At 44.2% G+C, this 19,297-nt stretch overlaps 1 protein-coding gene across 1 annotated transcript; it reads right to left on the reverse strand.

Moving 5' to 3' along the window:
- Positions 1-10,477: 10,477 nt before the first annotated feature.
- LOC140917126 (olfactory receptor 52N4-like) lies at positions 10,478-17,556 on the reverse strand. The gene is made up of 2 exons (XM_073359302.1): positions 17,511-17,556; positions 10,478-11,460 (listed from the first exon to the last, which is right to left on the reverse strand). Exon 2 carries the CDS (start codon positions 11,414-11,416, stop codon positions 10,478-10,480), a length of 939 nt encoding a protein of 312 aa, XP_073215403.1. The 5' UTR covers positions 11,417-11,460; positions 17,511-17,556.
- Positions 17,557-19,297: the final 1,741 nt, after the last annotated feature.

Below are 19,297 nucleotides of genomic sequence, written 5' to 3' on the forward strand. Positions count from 1 at the left end.
GAGAAACAAAGAGAACGTTCACACCGTAGCCTGGCCAGTCATGAAACTGGTTTTCAAAGCTTCTCTGATGCGTACCGCGCCCTCCTGTGCTCTTCTAACCGCCCTGGTGTCTGGCTGCGCGTAACCAGCAGCCAGGCGATTTGCCTCAACCTCCCACCCCACCATAAACGTCTCCCCCTTACTCTCACAGATATTGTGGAGCGCACAGCCAGCAGTAATAACAGTGGGAATATTGGTTTTGCTGAGGTCTAAGCGAGTCAGTAAACTGTGCCAGCGTGCCTTTAAATGTCCAAATGCACATTCTACCACCATTCTGCACTTGCTCAGCCTGTCGTTGAACAGTCCTGACTACTGTCCAGGCTGCCTGTGTACGGCTTCATGATCCATGGCATTAAGGGGTAGGCTGGGTCCCCAAGGATACATATAGGCATTTCAACATCCTCAACAGTTATTTTCTGGTCTGGGAATAAAGTCCCTTCCTGCAGCTTTTGAAACACACCAGAGTTCCTGAAGATGCGAGCATCATGTAACTTTCCCGGCCATCCCACGTTGATGTTGGTGAAACGTCCCTTGTGATCCACCAGAGCTTGCAGCACCATTGAAAAGTACCCCTTGTGGTTTATGTACTCACCGGCTTGGTGCTCCGGTGCCAAGATAGGGATATGGGTTCCGTTTATGGCCCCACCACAGTTAGGGAATCCCAGTGCAGCAAAGCCATCCACTATGACCTGCACATTTCCCGGGGTCACTACCCTTGATATCAGCAGATCTTTGATTGCGTGGGCTACTTGCATCACAGCAGCCCCAACAGTAGATTTCCCCACTTCAAACTGATTCCCAACTGACCGATAGCTGTTTGGAGTTGCTAGCTTCCACAGGGCTATCGCCACTCGCCTCTCAACTGTGAGGGCTGCTCTCATCTTGGTATTCATGCCCTTCAGGGCAGGGGAAACCAAGTCACAAAGTTCCATGAAAGTGCCCCTATGCATGCGAAAGTTTCACAGCCACTGGGAATCGTCCCAGACCTGCAACACTATGCGGTCCCACCAGTCTGTGCTTGTTTCCCGAGCCCAGAATCAGCGTTCCACAGCATGAACCTGCCCCATTAGCACCATGATGCATGCATTGGCAGGGCCCATGCTTTCAGAGAAATCTGTGTCCATGTCCTGATCACTCACGTGACCGCGCTGACGTCGCCTCCTCACCCGGTATTGCTCTTCCAGGTTCTGGTGCTGCATATACTGCTGGATAATGCGTGTGGTGTTTAATGTTCTCCTAATTGCCAAAGTGAGCTGAGCGGCCTCCATGCTTGCCTTGGTATGGCATCTGCACAGAAAAAAGGCGCGGAATGATTGTCTGCCGTTGCTCTGACAGAGGGAGGGCCGACTGACGACATGGCTTACAGGGTTGGCTTCAGGGAGCTAAAATCAACAAAGGGGGTGGCTTTACATCAAGGAATATTTCAGGCAGGACTTCATGGAGGGTTCCAATAAGAAATGGTGCACCTAAGTTATTGTTCTTATTGGAACAGGAAGGTTAGTCTGGCCTCTGATTGATACATGGCTAGATTTACCTTGCTGCACCTTCTCTGTGAGTGACTGCAGTGTGACCTAGAGGAATGAGTCCCCTAGATGGGGGAGGGGGGAAGCAAATGAGTACAAAACAAATCTGGTCTATTTCTTGTTTTGATCCACTCCATCTATCTTTTACATCTTTGGCTGGCAGCAGACGGTACAGAAGGACTGCATGCCATCCACATCTCATGGCTGCCCAGCAGAAGATGATGCAATAGGACTGCTAGCAATCCGTATCGCCTGCCTGCTCACCATAAGATGGTTCAATAGGACTGACTGCAGGACTAAAGAGAATGACCTGGTTGAGTCACTCCAAATTTAGTCCCTGCGCCCATGTCTGCCCAGGCGCTCGTGGCCGACGTGGCCAGGAGCACCTCGGACATGATGAGGACGGCTACCGGTCGTACTGTACCATCTGCTGCCAGGAGGCAATGGGTTGCTGCTGCTGTGTAGCAATGCAGTACGACGTCTGCCAGCACCCAGGAGATATACGGTGATAGTTACCTGAGCGGGCTCCATGCTTGCCGTGGTATGGCGTCTGCACAGGTAACTCAGGAAAAAAGGCACGAAACGATTGTCTGCCCTTGCTTTCATGGAGGGAGAGAGGGAACGGGGGCCTGACAATATGTACCCAGAATTACCTGCGACAATGTTTTAGCCCCATCAGGCATTGGGATCTCAACCCAGAATTCCAAGGGGCAGTGGAGACTGCGGGAACTGTGGGATAGCTACCCACAGTGCAACACTCCGGAAGTCGATGCTAGCCTCGGTACTGTGGAAGCACTCCGCCGAGTTAATGCACTTAGAGCATTTTCTGTGGGGACACACACACTCAAATATATAAAACCGATTTCTAAAAACACGACTTCTATAAATTCGACCTGATTTCGTAGTGTAGACATACCCTCAGAACTAGTAGAATGGGTCTTCTCTACTCACTTTGTGATTTCTTCACCTCTCCTAGAGCCAAAATAACCTGGACTTTATCTCACAAGGTATCCCACCTTTTGCGAGGGAACAGCCATGGAATCTGCCTGCTCTGTTGCCCTGGGGCCATTTCAGTGTGGTGGTATCTTAGGTAGGTGTGCCCTGCTGGGTGAAGAGCACGCTGGTAAAGGAATCAAACAACTGCTACATCTGGATCTTTTGTTTGGGCTACAGTCCCTTCCCCATGCTTGCATCACAGATGCCTGGGGGCCTAATTTGGGCTCTAGAGGGTATACCCAAAATGGAGTTCAGTGTCATGTGGTCTGGTCACATGCGCTTGCCTGCGCTGTTCAGTCATAGCAGCCATTACCCATAGGCTGTCTGGAGCATTCTCAGGAAGGCTCCCCTCGTGGGGGGGATAGGCTTCTCTTAAGGCCTATTGTTTCCCCTAATGGCCCATTACCCTGAATAGGCCTTTCACAACCAGCTGTCTAGGTTGGAAAGATTTTGCCTAGTGGGTATTACTACTTTTGAAATACAGATACATAGTCAATATTCAAAACTTCAGATACAAAACTGATACATAAACACAAATAGGATAATCCTTTTCAGCAAATCACAACTTTTCCAATGACATCTGACAAGACATATCTTGTACAAAATGTATCACAATTCTGTCATAATTGTATAATAATCATACAACTTTGAAGAACATGGGGGTGCAGTGTTACAAAGAGGTTATGAGGAAGAGCCCCTCCTAGGCTTTTAAAAGATTCAAATGATAGCAGTAAAGGGCATTAGAAAGCATAATCCAAACTATACATATGAAATGATGGCATTTACATTAGCTGTTACCACTCAAGAAAGAGATCTTGGGGTTATCATAGACAATTCTCTGAAAACATCTGTTCAGTGTGCAGTAGCAATCTAAAAAGCTAACAGAATGCTAGTAGAATGGGGTTCAAAAAGAACTAGATTAGTTCATGGAGGATAGGTGCATCAATAGCTGTTAGCCAAGATGTTTAGGGACACAATCCCATGTTCTGGGTTTCCCTAGACTCTGAATAACAGGTGATGGGACTAGACAACCATAAATGGATCCCTTGATAATAGTCCCGTTCTGTTCTTTCCCTCTGAAGAACTTGGCATTGGCCAGTGTCAGGATACTGAACTAGATGGCCATTGGTCTCACCCAGTATGGCCATTCTTATGTTCTTATCTGTCTCCTTTTTCTTTTCTGTGTGCTGCTCCTCACAGTTAATGGGGCCCACATACCTCACTATCTCAAACGGTCCCTGCCATGAACCAGTAATTTGAACAGCAAACTTGGAAGTAACAATAACACTCAATCACCCCGTCTGAACACTCACAGGTGGAACCCTTTGTTATAGGCCTTCTCTTTTACCTGTTGTCCATTGAGCAAAATTCTTCTAGCAAACACCTGCAAAGTCTTGAGGCAAATTCTTAATTAAAGAATGTGTTGGACTATTTTCATTGCCTGAGGTCTTTGCGCTTCCATGTTTCTCCAAGAAGGTCTGGAGAGCCTCAAGGCTGCTTCCCAGACAGCCTTCAAAGGGAGAAAACTTGCAGGCTTGAGGCAACTTCCTGAGGGCAAAAAAGAGGTGGGGGAAGAGTTGATGCCAATGTTTGCAATTTGAGGCTGCAAACTTCTCTAACATTGCCATACAACTTCTACGATATCACTCTACCAACTCATCATTTCAGAGATGATAGATCAACATTCTTAATGTCCTTACCCACAGTAGATCGCAAAGTTCTTTCATTAGTAGTAAAGTGAAGTTCGGTCCTCAATTAGTAGGGATATCTTTGGGTATTGTCACCAGGGAAAGGAATTTCATAACATCATTTGATCATTTGGGTCATGTCATAAATATAAAGGGAAGGGTGACCACCTTTCTGTATACAGAACTATGAAATCCCTCTTGGCCAGAGGCAAAACCCATTCACCTGTAAAGCGTTAAGACGCTAAGGTAATCTCACTGGCACCTGACCCAAAATGACCAATGGGGGGACACGATACTTTCAAATCTGGAGGGGGGGCAAAGGGTTCTGTCTGTCTGTGTGTTGCTTTTGCTGGGAGCAGACCAGGAATGCAGCCTTCCAACTCCGGTTAAGTTAGTAAGTAATCTAGCTAGAAAATTCGTTAGATATTCCTTTGTTTAATGGTTTGTAAAATAAGCTGTACAGCAGGGAATGATATTCCTGTTTTTGTGTCTTTTTGTAACTTAAGGTTTTGCATAGAGGGATTCTCTATGTTTTGAATCTGATTACCCAACAAAGAAAATAACAGAATGCCTCTAGCTGTCAACTTCAGCCCCCAACTAAAACCTCTCCAGCACATCATCAAGGATATACAATCTGTCCTGAAGGATGACCCATCACTCTCACAGATCTTGGGAGACAGGCCAGTTCTTGCTTACAGACAGCCCCCAAACTTGAAGCAAATACTCACCAGCAACCACACACCACACAACAAAAACACTAACCCAGGAACCTATCCTTGCAACAAAGACCGTTGCCAACTCTGTCCACATATCTATCCAGGGGACACCATCATAAGGCCTAATCAGATCAGCCACACTATCAGAGGCTCATTCACCTGCACATCTACCAATGTGATATATGCCATCATGTGCCAGCAATGCCCCTCTGCCATGGACATTGGCCAAACCAGACAGTCTCTATGTAAAAGAATAAATGGACACAAATCAGACGTCAAGAATTAGAACATTCAAAAACCAGCCAGAGAACACTTCAATCTCTCTGGTCACTTGATTACAGACCTAAAAGTGGCAATATTACAACAAAAAACTTCAAAAACAGACTCCAACAAGAGATTGCTGAATTGGAATTAATTTGCAAACTGGACACCATTAAATTAGGCTTTAATAAAGACTGGGAGTGGATGTGTCATTACAAAAAGTAAAACTATTTCCCCATGTTTATCCCCCCCCCCCATGTTCCTCACACACTCTTGTCAACTGCTGGAAATGGCCAACCTTGATTATCACTACAAAAGGGTTTTTTTTTCCTCTCTTGCTGATAATGGCTCACCTTGCCTGATCAATCTCATTACAGTCTGTATGGTAACACCCATTGTTTCATGATCTCTGTGTATATAAATTCCCCCTACTGTATTTTCCACTGCTTGCGTCTGATGAAGTGAGCTGTTGCCCACGAAAGCTTATGCTCAGATAAATTTGTTAGTCTCTAAGGTGCCACAAGTACTCCTTTTCTTTTCAATTCTTATAAGTTTCTTTTTTCTGTTTAAGCTCACCGAAGATTTCTCTGTTAAGCCAAGCTGGTCGCCTGCCATATTTATTATTCTTTCTACACATCAGGATGGTTTGTTCCTGCAATCTCAATAAGAATTCTCTAAAATACAGCCAGTTCTCCTGGACATTTTTCCCCCTCATGTTATTCTCCCAGGGGATCCTACCCTTCAGTTCCCTAAGGGAGTCAAAGTCTGCTTTTCTGAAGTCCAGGGTCCGTATTCTGCTGCTCTCCTTTCTTCCTTGTGTCAGGATCCTGAAGTCATTCACTGCTGCCCAGGTTGCAACCCACTTCTACTCCCCTACCAATTTTTCCCTGTTTGTGAGCAGCAGATCAAGAGGAGCGTGGCCCCTAGTTGGTTCCTCCAGCACTTGCATCAGGAAGTTGTCCCCAACACTCTCCCAAAACATCCCGGATTGCCTGTGCACTGCTGGAATCTTCTGGTAGTAGTCTGAATAAATCCTCAGCTATCTCATCCTCCTGATCTGGTGGTCTTTAGTAGACATCCACCACGACACCACCCTTGTTACTCTCGCCTCTAAACTTAACCCAAAAACTCTCAGAAGGCTCAGAAATAAACCTGACTGATGTGAAGGGCTTTCGATTATGCTTGTTTGGGAAATAACCCCATTAAACATTGCATTGTCTGCATTTCAGACTTCTGATCTTTTGCTGCTTGCTGTTTGCGTGACAAGAACCAGGGAAGTGAGAGCGTTGAGGGAAAGCCCTCTAACACCCTCTCTGATTCTTCAGCATGGTGTGTCTGCAGTAACAAACACTAACTTCTATCCAGAAAGTCTTCATTTTCTCAGATGCAACACAGGGTTGATACCTGGGTCACTCGTCCTTTAAGCTTCTCTTCTGATATGGAGACCAACTTGCACTTCATACAAAGTCCCTTCTATCCTCTGGGAGAAAGACAAACATGGCAGGTACAGCGGCTGATTGCTCACTATCCATATAGTCTTCCTTCTCAGAGCCTCTTCAGATGTTGTATTTACTGCTCACAGAATCCTGAAAGGCAAAAAACTCTGTGGGAACTCTCTGCAGGTGAACTCCCAGTCAAATTCCCTGTGTTTGAGTCTCCTTAGTTTGCAGCTCCCCACAGTTCACACCAGACAATTCCCTCATCCACTTGTCACTATGTTAATTTCAAACCAAATGTAATATGTCAATCAGCAAATGTAAGAAAAATAAGGAAAATGGGAAAGGGTCAAGGAAACAAGAACCCCATTGTATGGTCACAGGGACATCTCAAACAGCTGTCTCTGGACAGAAGGAAAGTTCACAGTCCATTCCTCATATGTCCCAGGCCTCTTGCCCAGGCACTGGCTGTTGTGCGGCCATAGCATGGGTAAAACACCTGCTCTGCCAGTGGCCACATGCCTTCAGGTTTAAGGTGGCAGGACCCTTCTGCCCAGCTTCTGCCCTCCCATCAGATTCATGCCCCCCCTTATGAGTCCAGCCTTCCAGGCCTTCTTGTCTGGTGACATCTCCCTGTGCTGGACCCTCTGCCCATGGCCCCACCTCATTTTTCCCAGCTCTTCATTGTGCTCACCTGCCATGTTACTTGTGGCACAGCTGGTATCGTGGCTCTGGCCCTGCAGCTCCCTGCTGTAGCTCAGCAGGGCACCCTTTTGTTACAGCTGGTCTGTGTTGACCCAGCTCCCAGTTCTGGTCTGCTCCAGCTGCAGTTCCCTAGCTCTGCCTCAGCACCACTGCTTTGCCTCTGGCCCAATTCTAGCTCTTCTGGCTGAGTGCTGCTTCTCTGGCTCCAGCCCAGCTCGGCCTTGTGGGCTGTTTCTCTGGCCCTTGTGTTTCTGGCTGTTGCTGCTCTCCCTCCAGCTCAGTCTGAGGTAGTTTGCCAGATTTCTACTGCATCAATAGCCTCAAATCACTTAAAAACTAACCTAAAATTGCTCAACCAATTTACTGAAACAAAGTTTTTGGTTTTTTTTAATTAACACATTGGTCTATACATCAAGTAACAAATGAAAGATTTGTTTAGATACCTAGAATAGATTTGATTTTAAAAAAAAAGAGCTAGAAACCCAAGCAGGAGCTTTTCCACATTAGCAACAAAGCTATGAAATGGTAATCAAATTAAAAATCAAACCCCCAGTACTTGTATCCTGACTGAGGGTTGGCAGGTGTTTCAAAGGAAAAAACAGCCACCGACAAAGTTAAAAATGCCCCCAAAGGAGCCAAAAAAGTATGGGGTGTGTCAAGGTTCCTTCCCCACTCTGAACTCTAGGGTACAGATGTGGGGACCTTCATGAAAGACACCCTCAGCTTTTTCTTACTAGCTTAGGTTAAAAACTTCCCCAAGGTACAAACTTTGCCTTGTCCTTGGACCCTATGCTGCCACCACCAAGCGTGTTAAACAAAGAACAGGGAAAGAGCCCACTTGGAGACGTCTTCCCCCCAAAAAAATATCCCCCCAAGCCCTCACACCTTTTCCTGGGGAAGGCTTGATAAAAAATCCTCACCAATTTGTACAGGTGAACACAATGAAAAAACAATCAGGTTCTTCAAAGAAGAATTTTAATTAAAGAAAAGGTAAAAGAATCACCTCTGTAAAATCAGGATGGTAAATACCTTACAGGGTAATCAGATGCAACACAAAGAGAATCCCTCTAGGCAAAACCTTAAGTTACAAAAATACACATAAACAGGAATATCCATTCCATTCAGCACAACTTATTTTACCAGCCATTTAACAAAAGGAACCCTAACACGTTTCTAGCTAGATTACTTATGAACTTTTTACAGGAGTTCTGAGCTGCATTCCTGATCTGTTCCTGGCAAAATCATCACACACACACAGACAGAATCCTTTGTCCGCCCCACCCCCACCTCCAGCTTTGAAAGTATCTTGTCTCCTCATTGGTCATTTTGGTCAGGAGCCAGCAAGGTTACCTTAAGCTTCTTAACCCTTTACAGAGGAAAGGGTTTTGCCTCTGTCAAGGAGGGATTTAAAGGTGGTTACCCATCCGTTTATATTTATGATAGAGTGTAAAAAAACAATAATATTATTATTATATTTTTATGTCTAATTGCATTCAGCGATGGTAGTCAATGTTCAGATTTTGAGTTGAATTAGTTTGTTTCTGATAGTCTCTAAATGGCAACATTTCATCCTTGCAGCCTCTGTTCGAAGGAGAATGTTTCTGCTGCTGGACATAGATAACACCAGTGATCAGTGCGAACATTTCTTTCTCTGGGGCAAAATGTTCACAAAAGGTTTTGTGTCACTGCATACATGCCTAACATGAAGAACGTTTTCCAAAAGCTCCTCTTGCAACTTGTCTCACAATAGTTTTTATCAAGTTCATTTGGGGAAACAATCTTTAAACTGCAGCATTACTAAAAGGTAGTGACAGCAACAACAGAGCAAATAAACCAAGATCACTAAAGTCTTTTTAACCAGAAAAGGAATACTTGTGGCACCTTAGAGACTAACCAATTTATTTGAGCATAAGCTTTCGTGAGCTACAGCTCATTTCATCGATGCATCCGATGAAGGGAGCTGTAGCTCACGAAAGCTTATGCTCAAATAAATTGGTTAGTCTCTAAGGTGCCACGAGTCCTCCTTTTCTTTTTGCGAATACAGACTAACACGGCTGCTACTCTGAAACCTGTCATTTGTAACCAGCGTCATCCATGTATTAGAGATCTTCAGCCAAAAATTGCTCAAAAATTGTTGTCCTGAGTACGAGGACAGTGAACCACTGGCAAAACTCTCCACTGCTACTCCAACTTTCCAGTGTCTCCAGAAAAAGAATGGCAAAAATGAGATATCAGCTAATAGAGATTGTGCAGGGTTGAGCACAGTAGAAAGACTTAGTTCTGCAAGCGATTCAATCACTGGGATGTTTGGTGGCAATCTTTCTTTCAGAAAATCCAAACTGAAATCTCAACACCAACTTTTAATATCTTTTAACGTCTTCGGGAAGGGTTGGTGTGTATTTTGAAATGTCCAGATAAAAAGCAATGCTAAAAATTGACTATGCAAAGCAATAAGTAATTAGACTCCAAGGCGATGTTGTAGTTTAAAACAGCAATCAGGTTCTAAAAAACATGGGGTTTCACAAGTCTCACCAACAAGCTCTAGTAGAATGTCATCAATTCCTGCAGCCATTTTCCTGTATTCACACTTTCCAACTGAAACTTTTGGTTTATCCTCCAGGCCTCCTGAAGGATTGGACTTTGAAAAGTCAGGTAAATTTTGTTCATCAGATCACTGTACATACAATAAAGAAGTGCAGCATTGTAGTTGCTTTCTTTGTCTTTGGCTATCAGAAAGCATAGTCTCTGTTTGTCAAACTGATCAAGAATGCTGTTCACACAGGGTCTCATGGAAAGCCACCTTGCATCAGAAATCTGTGGCATCTTCTGATGCTCTGGAAGTCATGAAAAGGCAGAGTGTCAGGATGAATGGAGATCAGGGCTGATAGGAGATGCTGAAAGTGATCAGGTGATGGACGGAGAGAGGGACCACAGCAATGGAGAGAGCAGTGCTTGGTCATGGAGTGATAAGACATTAGGTGTGAGGAACTTCTCAGAATGTGAACTTTCACAATGCTGAGTTCAGCCAACCTGGGACACAGCACTCTTGATTAATTAGGAGATATTCTTTCCCCCTCTTGTCATACAGGTTTAAAGTCAATGGCCCCAGGCAATCACATTTTGCAGGTGTATTTGCCAACTTTGTCACGAAGCTCTTTGGTTTTGACCCCATAAATTATAGGGTTGAGCAGTGGGGGGACAAGGAAATAGAGGTTGGCAAAGATGATGTGAATGTGGGGAGCGATGTGCTGACCAAACCGGTGTGTCACAAAGGAGAAAAGCGAGGGGGTATAAGACGTCAGTATCACACAGATATGGGCTGTGCAGGTGTTGAGGGCTTTCTGGTGGGCTTTCTTGGAGGAAATTCTGAGGACAGCCCTGATGATCAGACCATAGGACAGAGTAATGAGCATCAGGTCAGACCCAATGACTACAAATGCTATTACCAAGCCGTATATCCTGTTGACTGTGATGTCCCCACATGACATCTTTGCCACAGCCATGTGGTCACAGTGCGTGTGGGGGACAATGTGATTGGCACAAAATGGCTGTATGCTCACGAGTAGGGGCATGGGCAGAATGAAGAGAACAGCTCTCATCAAACCCACTAGCCCTAGCTTAGCTATTCGTGCGTTGGTGAGGATGGTGGCATAACTCAGAGGGTTACATATGGCAACATAGCGATCAAAGGCCATTGTCGCTAGGATGGCTGAGTGCATCACAGAAGCTGTGTGAAGGAAGAACATCTGGGTGAGGCAGGCACTCACAGTAATGCCCTTCAAATTGAACCAAAATATAGACAGTGCCTTCGGCACGACAGAAGTAGAAGTGCTGATGTCTGTGAGCGCCAGCATGCAGAGCAGCAGGTACATCGGCTTGTGCAGGGTCTGCTCTTTGCCTACCACAAAGAGAACCATGGAATTTCCCAACAGGCCGATAATGTAGAACACAGAGAAAGGGATGGAAATCAGTATGTGGGCAGCTTCCAGGCCAGGGATTCCCATTAGGATGAATGTGGAAGGGTTAGAGTGGGTGAGGTTGAAAGATGCCATGAGGTGGTCAAAGTGTCGATTGGGGTCAGAAATGCTCAAGGTGCCTGTGAGGGAGAGAAGCACAGCAACGGGGGTTACGCACTTTATGACAAATAGTGCAGTAAATATTTGATCGCTATTAACAATGTACAAAGGGGGGTGAGCAGTGAGGTGGCAACATTTACAGATTGCACCAGTTTATTTATTTCAGAGTCCAGTCCAGAGAAGACTCCAGAGGGAGCTAACCAAGCCAGGTGAACGGGCAACATGATGGCAGATATATTTTAAAGTCCATCCTGCAACGTGTATGCCCATTGGAGGGAAAAGCTTGAACTCCTCAAACACCTTATAAGGCTCTAATTTAACTTTAGGAACTCAGAACAGGGACCTGGGTGTCATGGTACACAGCTCTGTGAAATCCTGCTCACAGTGCGAGCACTGACAGAAACAAAGGAAAACATTGGCAACCAGGAGGAGTGGGAGAGGGAAGAATATGGAAAATACAATGCCATGAAATCAGTTAATCAATGTTTCTCCATTCTCTGGACTCATCTGTGTGGTACAGGGCACCATTCTCATACAGGATATTGTAGAACTAGAAGGGTTCAGGGAAGGGCATTGAGAATAATCAAGGGCTTAGGGAAACTCTCTTACAGAGAAAGGTTAAAAACTCTGGTATTTTACCTTACAAAGGAAATGAATAGGAGGGGACATGAGAAAAGTCTATATAATACTGACTGCCAGAGAGTAGATGGAGAATGTGTTCTTCCTGTCTCATAATGCAATTTCAAGAGCATATTCAATTCAACTGAAACATTGAAAATCAAAACAGTTAAAAAAGAAAGACACAAATATTTAATGTATTGCAGCCCACTAGAAACACAGACACACCTTCCTGAGGCTGCTGTTCCATGCTGGCAATTTCTGACCTTGCCGCAAGGCTGGAGTGGGGTTACTCATGGAAGGAGGGATTGTCTGGAAGAAGGAAGGTGTCAGAGACAGTCTCCTACAATGTAGTCCATGTTACGTTACAGTCTGAGATGTCCCACAACCAAGGAGGCCTTGTTACGCCTCTTTGGTCTATGTATTAGGCATTATATCCATTCCCTATTTCACCCAGTTTCAGGACACTGGGCCACTGTGATCTGGACACTGCACGTCCCCATCTCTCCCATCCACATAGACTGTGCTTTCCTGGACCTCCCACAGTGAGATTTCCAACACCGCCTGGTTTTCTCTAAGTGAGAAACCTGTTTTTATTTTTACTGCCTTTTGGTGCTTCTCTTCGTCACCAACCAAAGATGCCGGGGCACAGAGAGAGCAGACCCTTCTCCCTGAAGAAAAAAAAATGGTTATCCTAATTCTTTTAAATCTCTATGCCTTTGAGTTTGAGATTTCAGCAACTCCCCTGTCAGTTCTTCATTGGTCAAAATGAACTCACTCATTCTAGGAGGCCACAGGATGAGTCCAGTGGAAGTCAGTGGAGGCTCATGGCGCATGTAAATCAGGCCATGTATTTAACCCCTTACATGAGGATTTAGGGTGAAATCCTGACTGTGTTTGGAGTTTTTCCTTTGGTCTTAATGGGACCAAGATTTCACCGTTAGTGTTTAAATTTCAGCTCCAAGCTACAACAAACACAGCTTTGGGTCCTGCTACAGAGAGCGATATTCTGTTAGGGTGCTGAAAGTGTTTGAAGGAAACCCCCAATTTATGAAGAACAGGGATTCTAAAACACGTGCCCCTGATATAGCTCTCAAAGGAGGCCAGTGTCAATCTGGAGTAACCCGCTGAAGAGCAGAATCTGGCCACTCTACGACCCATTCTTGTTGTGTACTGTCTCATAACACAGATACCAACTGCACAAGCTTTGGCTGCTCTTCCTAACAGGGCAGTGAAATTACTGAATTGGAAAACTTGAATGAACCAGAGGAAAAACCACCCCACCCCAAAACAGAAAGCGACTGAGACAGATAGAAGGACACAGTAAGAGACAAGGAAATGATCTGAAAAACAAATTTTCATCTAAACTATTTCCCAAGCATTTGTAGTTCCAATTTTACCAGGTAAAATCCCTTGGTTTTTCTGACAATACCAACAATTCAATTCAAGTTGCTGCGCTGGTGAATTCCTGCCCGGATGGTTCTTGACTTGAAAGCTGGATCCCTTCGTGAGCCCTCAGCACTAACTTTAATGCAGAAACAGGCAACTCACCGCAATTCCGCTGAGGAAATCTCCATACTGTAACAGGAAAGCATAGCCTTGATAATCAGTGCATTGATCTCACATGTCTGATACTTGCCGTGCCAGACAGCAACCTTTATGATTCCTCTGTGCTGTCCCTGCAGACTCCCAGGTTGGCAGGACTCCCAGACAATTCCCTCGGCTCTTTGAACAGCAGAAAGAGCAGAAAATAGACCCTGAAGAATTTCAGCTTGAGAGCCTCCCCTGGGAGTGAAGAAATGATTCTCCGATACCAGAGGCTCATATTGTCAGGGCAAACTGAGTACTCCAGACTGTGAAGCCTAGCAATTGACAATGGCTTTGTTTTCTGTGTGTAATGTACTGCCCTGGGCACTCTGTGTAGGAATGCGTCCACAAGATACGGGACCAAACACCATTTTCAATTGATCGTAGCAACGTATCACTGTAACCACCCATGCAGTTGTATTATGCAGTCCATTAGCCTCTGAAAAGTCACTGCCACCCTGTGGAGGTCAAATGATGTGATACTCTATTAATGAAGGCCAAAGGGTGTGGAAAAGGCTTTCTTCTCCCAGGATTCTGGCATCAAAGGTATTTGCCAGTAACCCTTTGAAATGTCTAAGGCAGATATATATCTGGCAGGTCTCAATTGTTGTAATAGTTCTTCTACTCTCTCCATCAGGTAAGCATCACATTTCAGTTCTGTGTTGATGTTTCAGAAATTGATGAAGAAACGGGTTGTGTTATCCTGCCTCAGAATTTGTACCAAGGAACTTCTCCACTCACTGTGTCATTCCTTCACCACTCCCAAGGACCAAAATGACCTATAGTTCATCTCAGATGGTATTCCATATTATACGTGGAATAGCCATGGATATTCCCTGATCTGTTGCCCTGGGGCCATTTCAATATGGTGGAAATTCACCCTCCTGGGGTGAGAACACAGTGGTAAAGGAATCAAACAACTGCTACATCTGGATCTTTTGTTTGAGCTACAGTCCCTCAACCATGCTTGTGTCACAAGTGTCTGGGGGCCTAATTTGGGCTCTGGAGGGTGTGAGTGTGATGGATTGTCATCCCCAGGGTGCAGTAAGGGAGCGGTGGGAACTGCATCCCCTCTCTAACCACCCAGCTGGGCTTGCCCTTTGTCACACTGCTTTGCTGTTGATTCAGCCTCTCCAGACACGAAAGCAGATGACGCCACACACCCAAACTGAGCTACCTGAGGGCTTACCTAAGCCAGCCAAGTATAAAGAGGAGACACCAGTCAATTTCTCAGCTCCCTTGCTGAGATCTTCACAGTGATCTGTACAATGTACGTTCATTAACAGAGTTCATCAGCTAGAGAGTCGATTGATTTCAGAGTGGTGGCCGTGTTAGTCTGTATCAGCAAAAACAAATGAGGAGTCCTTGTGGTACCTTAGAGACTAACAAATTTATTTGGGCATAAGCTTTTCTGGGCTAGAACCCCCTTCATCAGATACATGGAGTGGAAAACACAGGAGCAGGTATAAATGCATGAAAAGACGTGAATTGGGGAAATTAGGTGTAGGTTTTGTAAGGACCCAATCACTCCCAGTCTTTATTCAGGCCTAATCTAACTGTGTCCAGTTTGCAAATTAATTAATTAATTAATTCCAGTTCTACACTTTCACGTTGGAGTCTGTTTTAGAGTAGATTGAGAATGTGTGCTCCCTGTCTCATAACACAAGATCAGGAGGATATTCACTTCAAAGTGCCTGAGTGCATATCATAGGGTTGCAATTGGCTTGACCACATTCTGGGGTACAAACCCCTCAAATCCATTGTAACACAGTCCAGTTCTCAAAAACAAAGTTATACAACTCTCTCCTATAAGCTCTAGTAGAATGTCCTCATCTCCTGCACCAGCTGCCCTGTATTAGCACTTTTCAGTGGAAACAATTGGTTTATCCTCCATGCTTGCTGAAGGATTGGAAGTTGAAAAATCAGATAAATTTTGCTCACCAGATCACTGCATATATGATAAAGAAGTTCAGCATTGTAGTTGCTTAATTTGTCTTTGTCAGCCAGAAAGCGTAGCTTCAGTTCATCAAACTGATCAAGAATCCTGTTCACACAGCGTCTAATGGAAAGCCACCTGGCTTCCAAAAGTTGCAGTATATTCTGTTGATCTGGAAGGCATAGGAAACACTGGCACCTGACCAAAATGACCAATGAGGAGACAAGATATTTTCAAAGCTTGAGTGGGGAGGGACAAAGGGTCTGTCTGTCTGTGTGATGCTTTTATCAGGAACAGAACAGGAATGGAGTATTAGAACTTGTTAGTAAGTAATCTACTTAGAAATGCGTTAGATTTCCTTTTGTTTAAAAGGCTGGTAAATAAGCTGTGCTGAATGGAATGTATATTCTTGTTTTTGTGTCTTTTTGTAATTTAAGGTTTTGCCTAGAGGGATTCTCTATGTTTTGAATCTGATTACCCTGTAAGGTATTTGCCATCCTGATTTTACAGAGGTGATTCTTTTACTTTTTCTTTAATTAAAATTCTTCTTTTAAGATCCTGATTACATTTTCATTGTTCTTAAGATCCAAGGGTTTGGGTCTGTGTTCACCTATGAAAATGGTTGAGGATTTTTATCAAGCCTTCCCCAGCAAAGGGGGTGTAGGGCTTGGAGGGATATTTTGGGGGGAAGACATTTCCAAGGGGGATCTTTCCCTGTTCTTTGTTTAACACGCTTGGTGGTGGCAGCATAGGGTTCAAGGACAAGGCACAGTTTGTACCTTGAAGAAGTTTTAACCTAATCTGGTAAGAATAAGCTTAGGGGTCTTTCATGCAGGTCCCCACATCTGTACCCTAGAGTTCAGAGTGGGGAAGGAACCTTGGCAGAGCCCAAAACTGGACACAGTACTCCATGTGAGGCCTCAACAATGTTGAATAGGGGGGACTGATCATGTCCCTCGATCTGCTGGCAATACCCATACTTATACAGCCGAAAATGCCATTAGCCTTCTTGGCAATAAGAGCACACTGTTGACTCATATCCAGCTTCTTGTCCACTGTAACCCCTAGGTCCTTTTCTGCCAAATTGCTGCCTAGCCATTCAGTCCCTAGTCTGTAGCAGTGCATGGGATTCTTCCGTCCTAAGTGCAGGACTCTACACTTGTCCTTGTCGAACCTCATCAGATTTCTTTTTGCCTAATCCTCTAATTTATCTAGGTTCTTCTGTATCCTATCCCTATCCTCTAGCATATCTACCACTACTCCCAGTTTAGTGTCATCTGCAAACTTGCTGAGGGTGCAGTCAACACCATCCTCCAAATCATTAATGAAGATATTGAACAAAAACAGCCACGGGACTGACCCTTGGGGCACTCTGCTTGATACCGGCTGCCAGCTAGACATGGGTGAAGCTGAAAGATGCCATGAGGTGGTCAATGTGTCGATTGGGCTCAGAAATGCTTGAGCTGCCTGTGAAGGGAGAGAAGCACAGTGAGAAGTTTATAACAAATAGTAAGATAACTATTTTCTAGTAATTTACAATCTAGAAAGGAGGTTTGAGCAGTGAGGTGGCAACATTTACAGAGGGCACCAGATTATTTAGGTCATAGTCAAGTCCAGAGAAGTCCTCAGAGAGAACTAAAAAAGCTAGGTGAATGGGCAGCGTGATGACAGATGAACTTTGATGTCAATCACTGCAACGTGTATGCCCATTGGAAGGAAAAGTTTGACTCCTCAAAGACCTAGCAAGGTTCTAATTTAACCGTATGAACACAGGACAGGGACCTCAGTGTCATGATGCACAGCTATGTGAAACCCTGCTCACAGTGCAAGCATGGACAGAAACTAAGCAAAACATTGGGATCCAGGAAGACTGGGATGGGGAATCCTACAGAAAATACAATGCCATGAGATAAGTTAGTTAATGTTCACCTTTCTTTTGACACCTCTGTGTAGTACTGGGCACTCATCTCACATAGGATAATGAAGAACTAGAGGGATTCAGGCAATATCAACGAGAATGATCAAGGGCCCAGGAAACTCTCATACAGACTGGGATTGTTACCTTACAAAGGAGATGATTTAGAGGGGACATGAGAAAAGTCTATAGAATGCTGACTGGTAGAGAGTAGATGGAGAATGTGTTCTCCCTGTCCCATAATGCAACATCAAAAGGATATTTAATTAAACTGAAATGTGGCAAATTCAGAACGGATAAAAAAATAATGCTTTCTTCACTCAATGCCATATTAGCCTGAGGAACTTGTTTCCACAAGAGGTAATTGAGGCCATAAGCTAAGTCAAAATCAGGAAGGGTTTGGACATTTAAATGGACAGTGAGATATCCAGTTACAATAGTTATAGCTAAATAAATATTTTGGAAAGCCTATATGCCCAAGTGTTTCAGATCACAAACCTATCTCTAGCTCTTTCGTATAGGGGGTGACACCCTCACGACAGTCATGTCATTGCTAGGCTTCTTGCTATGGTGTAAGGTGTAAGAAGCCTATTGCTGGGCTTCTTACACCTTCTACCACAGTACCTGGGGCTGTCACTTTTGTAGAGAGGACACTGGACTAGATGGAAGATAGGTTTGATCCATGATGCTCTTCCTCTTTTGGAAAGAAGCCAAGTTTCCCCAATGGAAACGGAGATTATCCTGCTGGGCTATGACTTTGTGCTCAACAGAATGGGCATTAAGGGCACAAAAGCCTTGATATTTAGGGCTACAAGCCTGCACCTCTGTTATTTCCCTTGTTTCTTTTGGTGAGGCACTTTCTTGCAGCCACCCAACTTTGTCTGAGACATAAGTTACAGGTGTTAACAGACAAGTATAAGCAGAGACACTTTTCTGCAACTCAGATGCTAATCATTTTCATATCTGAATTTCAATGAATTTTGCAGACGACACAAAAATTAGAGGATGGTAAATAATGAAGAGGACAGGTCACTGATTCAGAGCAATCTGGATTGGTTGGTAAACTGGGTCAAAACAAACAATATGTGTTCTAATACAGCTATGTAGATATCTACATCTATGAGCAAAGAATGTAGGTGATGCTTCCATGATGGGGGACTGTCGTAGGATGCACAATGACTCTTAACAAGATTTGGGGGCATAAAGGAATAATTAGCTAAAAATGAGCTCCCAATGTGACTATGTGGCCAAAAAGAGCAAATTTGATCCTAACTAGGGGAATCTCAAGGAGAGGTAGAGAAGTTATTTTACGCCTGTCTTTGATACTAGTGAAACTGTTGCTGGAGTCCTGTGTCCAGTTCTGGTGTCCATGATTAAAAATAACTGTTGATACACTGAAGTAAGTTCAGAGAAGAATCACAGGCATAAGTAAAAGATTAAGGAATCTACCTTATACTGATAGACTCAAATATCTATTTCATTTAACAAAAATTGATAAGGGATGACTTGATCACAGTCTGTAAGTACCTACATGGGAAACAAATATTTACTAATAGGCTTTTCAGCCCCGCATACAGAGGTGTAACATGACCCAATGTCTGGAAGTTGAAGTTAAAGAAATTCTGACTGGAAATAAGGCACACATTTTTTAAACGGTGAGAGTAATTAATCTTTGGAACAATTTACCAAGGTTCTTCGCACAGTCTTCATCACTGACAATGTTTAAATCTCTAAAAGATCTACTATTTTGGGGGAAATTCTCAGGCCTGTGCTATACAGAGTAGATGATCACAATGATACC

Source organism: Lepidochelys kempii, chromosome 1, assembly GCF_965140265.1.
Source record: "Lepidochelys kempii isolate rLepKem1 chromosome 1, rLepKem1.hap2, whole genome shotgun sequence".
NCBI lineage: Eukaryota > Metazoa > Chordata > Testudines > Cheloniidae > Lepidochelys > Lepidochelys kempii.

What these genes read in the sequence shown, in the direction of transcription:
- LOC140917126 (XM_073359302.1), bottom strand. Translation starts at nt 11,416, where the DNA reads ATGGCATCTTTCAACCTCACCCACTCTAACCCTTCCACATTCATCCTA.